The sequence below is a fragment of the Dipteris shenzhenensis genome, chromosome 6 (genome assembly GCF_047967505.1).
Source record: "Dipteris shenzhenensis isolate YYH24624 ecotype China chromosome 6, Dip_SZ_1.0, whole genome shotgun sequence".
NCBI classification, from domain to species: Eukaryota; Viridiplantae; Streptophyta; class Polypodiopsida; order Gleicheniales; family Dipteridaceae; genus Dipteris; species Dipteris shenzhenensis.
In genome coordinates this window covers 21,289,417-21,294,659 of record NC_141601.1, presented here as the reverse complement: position 1 = coordinate 21,294,659, position 5,243 = coordinate 21,289,417, and the positions used below count along the sequence as shown (strand labels likewise).

The 5,243-nt window shown below is 49.0% G+C and overlaps 1 protein-coding gene across 1 annotated transcript; it reads left to right on the top strand.

Moving 5' to 3' along the window:
- Nucleotides 1-2,034: 2,034 nt before the first annotated feature.
- LOC147900918 (uncharacterized) lies at nucleotides 2,035-3,363 on the top strand. Its single transcript, XM_087375720.1, has one exon. It carries the CDS (start codon nucleotides 2,173-2,175, stop codon nucleotides 3,046-3,048), a length of 876 nt encoding a protein of 291 aa, XP_087231846.1. The 5' UTR covers nucleotides 2,035-2,172; the 3' UTR covers nucleotides 3,049-3,363.
- The last annotated feature ends 1,880 nt before the right edge of the window (nucleotides 3,364-5,243 follow it).

Sequence of the window (5,243 nt, the reverse complement as noted above, 5' to 3'; positions counted from 1 at the left end):
GGTTGGGCACTTTGCCCAAGGCCTCCCGCACCTAGGTGGCAGAAGGAGTCGAGGCTTTTTCATTACACATCACCAAATGCTCTAATGCCTCGTGACCAGCACCCGAATGCGCACATTTCCATCTGCGTGGAAATAGGTCGAGAATCGGAAGAGGGCGATCCTAGACACAAAATGAGCTCCACTATCATCTCACTCGCTCTTAGGTATGATATGACCGGGCTCTCATGAATCTACGAGTGTAAAAGTTCATTGTTTGGGCAGCCGACGGTAGCGCGTGTGTCTAAAAGATTTATTAGAGCGTTCGTGGCAAATATAAGATTGTAAGAGCGAGTTTCCGCGTTCGGCTAGGCTAGCAAAAATGCTGGAGCGCTGACAAATGCAAGCATAGTGTAGAAACTGTTCTCGCGTATTCTTGGCATTTGCTCAGGTGGAGAGCCATTGAATCCATCTCCAACGGGGCCAAAGAATACCAGTTTTTGGCAGCGAAAATTCAGGGGCTTCATGTGGGAACGTTTGCCCTCGTGGCGAATCCCAGCAAATATGCTGAGTTTGCTATGCGTGGGAACTCGCTCTAATGGCTTGCGAAGCACACTAGAAGCAGCAGTCTGGCCAATGACAGCTCTGTTTTCTTTGCCCAAACGACATTTCGCTCGACCGTGAGTTCATCTCACTCTGATTTGACAAAGGCGTGAATATCTCCCAAAAAGAGGCGCGCCGTCCGGGAATTAAGGCGCAGCTGGCGTTCCCGACTCTCAGATCACACACAGAATCCCGAGTCGTCATCACACAAGAACACCGCACGTATATATACGATTGATTCGTGAAGCTCCGTCTCTCTGACGGTCTCTCAAGGAAGTGCAGCAGCGCAGGCAAAGCTGCGTTCTTTAATAAAGGCGCGGGGGCCGTATAAAGCCTTGCCGGGCGAGACAAATGGCGACAGGTGAAAATCATTAAGGAGCGGCGAGATTAAAATAGAATAAAAGGGCGGCAGAAGCGATAAAATCAAGGCGGGCGAGCCAGCATAGAATCGGTGAGTTAATAAGGCGGGAGTCTTATGGGACACATTAATTAATAATTAAAGGTGAAAGAAAGGCGGAGGGGAGGTGGATTTTTGGCCGGCAAGGGAACAGCTGCCCGGAGAGAAAAGCGGTCAGAGCACGGCATGCCTCGCCGGCCGGCCCCCGTGACCGTCCGGACACGGCGTACGTACGCTGCCGGCCGGGGATTTTTTAACCCACGTTCGTAACCCGGCACCCAGTCGGTAGGTGGCCCTGGCGGGCGGCGGGGGTCGAATATATTAATATTTAATATTCATAAATACCGTACCCTAGTCAAAATTTTCAAACGGCCCGGCGATGGAGCGCGCGCCACGTACGCGCGCACGAGTGCCAGTCACGCTCACCAGGTCGCCGGGCGCCGTAATGTGCGGTGCATGAAGCGACCGGTCGTCATCATCATTTACATGTCCAGAGGGAAAGGGGGAGACGCGGGGGGCAGAACCGGCAACCGGGTGCTGACGGTGGAGTCGTGCCGCATGGGCAAAGACCCCGCGGCAGCCGTCGATGGGGGAGGACGCGGGGTATCCGACCGCGGAGAAGAGATTGCCGGAATCCGCCGCCGCGGCGCGGGTGCGGGTACGATGGCGGCGGCGGGTATGGCGGGGGGTGGCGTGGGGACCGCCGTGGGCCGACACGCTTTTTTGATTGTGGGCCGCGACGCGGCTGCCTTCACTTGACTGTGATGAGAGAGAGAGGGGCGCGGCGGGCAGCACGGGCAGCAGGCCCGGGCGGCGAATCCAGGTGGGAAAAGGCCACCGCGCGCTGACATGGCGAGCGGAGAATTGTGGCGTCTGGCAGGTTGTAGCCAGTTTCCCGGTCAAGGGGGCGAGCTCCGTTAATAATGATTGAGGCGACAATAGAGGGCGCACACCGGCGGTGCAATTTACCGGCAGCCGTCGTTACTCGCCGGTCGCCCGGCTCGTTTATAACCAACCCCTACACTCTCATATCCACAAACTCTTCAAGCTCTCTTCTTCTTCTTCTCCATCAAGCTTTGTTCTTCTTCATTGCCTTCTTCATCAAGCTCTTCTTCTTCATCGCCTCCTTCCTCAAGCTCTCTCTTCTTCTTCATCGCCTCCTTCAAGCTCCCTCCTTCTTCATCGCCTTCTCCACCATGGCCTTAGACACCCACCGCCTCTACCACCCCCACCTCGACGACCTCCTCCCCTCCTCCCCCCCCTCCCCCCCTCCCCCCAAAGACGCCCACTTCCGTGGCGTCCGTAAACGCCCCTGGGGTCGCTTCGCCGCTGAAATTCGTGACCCCTGGAAGAAAACCCGCGTCTGGCTCGGTACCTTCGACACCGCCGAAGAGGCTGCCCGCGCTTACGACACTGCTGCCAGAGCCCTCCGTGGCCCCAAGGCCAAGACCAACTTCGTCCCCCTCGCTGACGAGCAGAGTCACGCAGCCAGCCATAACAATAGCACCATTGAGTCCTGGCCCTCCAGCCCTCGCCGCGCCGCGGCTCCTCTCATGCCGCCCGTCGAGTCCTGGAGTAGCCTGTTTGCGAGTAGCAAGAATTTGCATGGCAGAGCCGTGGATCTGAACTTGGGCGCTCGTGATTTAGCTTCGGGTGTGGATGACTCTTCTTCCAGGTTGCGGCACAGCTTGAATGGAAGTCACGGCCTCCGAAGTGCTTTCGAGAGCAGTTTTGGGTCGGTCATCCTACCGTCTAATAAGCGCTTCCGGGTTGAAGAAGTTACGTTGGAGTCAGATAAGCGTCTCAACTTGAGCAGCTGCATAGCCTCAGTACCTGAACAGAAACGAGATAGCGTTGCCAGCTGCTGGATGAACGCATTACCGCCCCACGAAGGATCTGATTGCGACTCTTCCACATCCGTCGTTCTAGATGCAGAAGCTGCTAATCCACCGACTCACCAAGTAATAAAGCCAGTGCCTCGTACTGTGGCTCCTTTCGATCTCAATTTTCCCCCTTGCACAGAGCGCTCTGAAGAGCTCGGCAGCATTTCTTTGAGTTTAGGACGGCCATGAATATGGTAATACTGCCATTCCTTTAACTGTTTTACTTACGTAACCAAGACTCTTGGAGTTCCGTTGGCCTCTTATGGTGCTGCATGTTCAGCATTTTGTCCGTTTTGACGCTGACATAATTCGGCTAAACGTTAAGAGCCCCGGAGTTACAATCCTTGTACAGCTTCGAAAAATTTCCCCTCTCATTCTAGAGGAGCTGCAATGCTGGGCATAGCGGATTACACGAGCAAATCCTGCTTCTTCGTAGTGCAGTTGTAATCTACATGTTTGGCATAACATTTGGGGTCCCGCTTTAACGTGAAAATTTCGGTTCAATTCCTTTTCTTCATAGAAGCTGTGTGTTACTCAGCGGCTTCTCTTATATGCTAGCAGCATAGAATATTTCATCAAACGAGATGTTGCTCTTTATGGGATTTCAAATTCCTAAAACGATTATTTCTTCTTTTTATTCCGCACATATTTTAAGAGGAAACTGCGTTTGTACTTCGACTACGTGGGAGAACGAAATAGTAAAGCAAAACTTCCAAGCTCAAGTTCTATCCTGTTTAAAACACTCGTTTTTTATTTTTTCGAAAATAACTTGTTTGCCGAGGTCAACCTGTTGATTGCCTATTAAATACCAATCAAATGGGCTATTTAGCTTTAAAAATTCTATAATTATTACCAGGTTTGATTGGTAATTGAGCTAGCCAATTTAAAATTTTTACTCTTTGGTTGTTATTCTAAGGCCAAAACTCCATATTCTTGCTAGCTTTTTAGCTACTTATGGAATCCAATACATCTTGAAAGCATTAAACATGGGTGAGGGGGAAAAAATGCACTTATGTAAATCTTCTTCACAATGACAGACATGGAAAGATGTAATATCATTTCTGATACTGTGAATGACAATGCAGCAATCAAGGGTTGAAATGAGCACATGTCATCACATTAAGACATGTTAACAAGCATTCACATACAATGCCGAGTTCGTGTAAATGTAAGGCTTCTTGATGCTACAGCCATCATTCGAGAAATTGGGGATGTTATCAACAAAAGCAAGTTGTTAGACAACTGTTAGACCAAAAGTCTTGTCCACAAATTCCCTTAAATGCTCCTTGTGCATCTGGTGGAAAGATTTCTTACAATAATGATCCTATGCCTATGAGGAATCAATAACAAATTCATGTATTTGCAGTTCAATCTATATGACAAACATAAGATCTAAGCCATGAAGTGCTAAGTAAGAGCTTTTCTTGATTGATTGGCTACTTTCAAAAGTTTTTAAGATAAATTTATGGATGTGTGAGAGTAGTTAGTTCCATTTTGTCCCATAGGCATATATGTCGAGAGGGCCCAACACTCACTAGGGTGAAAGGATTAAAGCTAAAAGATCAAGTGGGTTATGGACAATTCCCACCACCATAGAACTGGGGACAAGGCGAGGACTTTTATAGGCTCATCACTTAGCTCACTCCTACATAGAATTTTATAGGCCCGTCACTTGTTTGAATCTTATATTGTGCAAACTCCATCATTGCAACTTTGTAAGAGGAAGTCATCATTTTTTACCCACAATTGCAAGTAAATAACACATGAGGCCTTAAAGAGTGCTTTGATGGCTAGCTCCCAAAGAGGCCACATTGGACACTTGCATGGCCCTTAATTGTGTGTTAGGGTCCATGTGTTAGGAATGGGTGAGTCCTCAAAACCATGAGCCCTTAATCCACATTGAACAATAAAAAGTAATTTCTTAGAGAGGGACATGCAAGTATGCAACTAGAGGCGCTGTGACGACATGGGCCTTGGCCAACAAATATGCTATCCTTGCTCTTTATCTTACCTTAGTGACGCTAAGGACGTGGTGTATGTGATGGTGTAACTGGCCCGTTGCACCTTGGTGATGAGCTAGATAGTGGCATTTGCATATTTGCACATATTCGTAATTAGTCGGCCATCCAAAACGTCCCCCTAAACCAAATACACTAGTCCCTATATCGGATTATTAATGAATTTCAATTTGGCACTTTGGACCATCCAATGCATCTTGGAGTAGAACGTAGAAGGCATGTGATAGTTACTTTGAAGGTAGTCCCGGCCCAACCTTTTTTGTGTTTGTGATGGGAATATCAAGGATACCTCTATTTAGTCTTAATGGACGCTTTCAAGTGAAACTTGTTTTAATTAGCCTTGTCTTGACACTTTGGCAAGGATGT

Bases quoted from the DNA above. Each gene is read 5' to 3' on its own strand.
- LOC147900918 (XM_087375720.1), top strand. From the start codon at position 2,173: ATGGCCTTAGACACCCACCGCCTCTACCACCCCCACCTCGACGACCTC.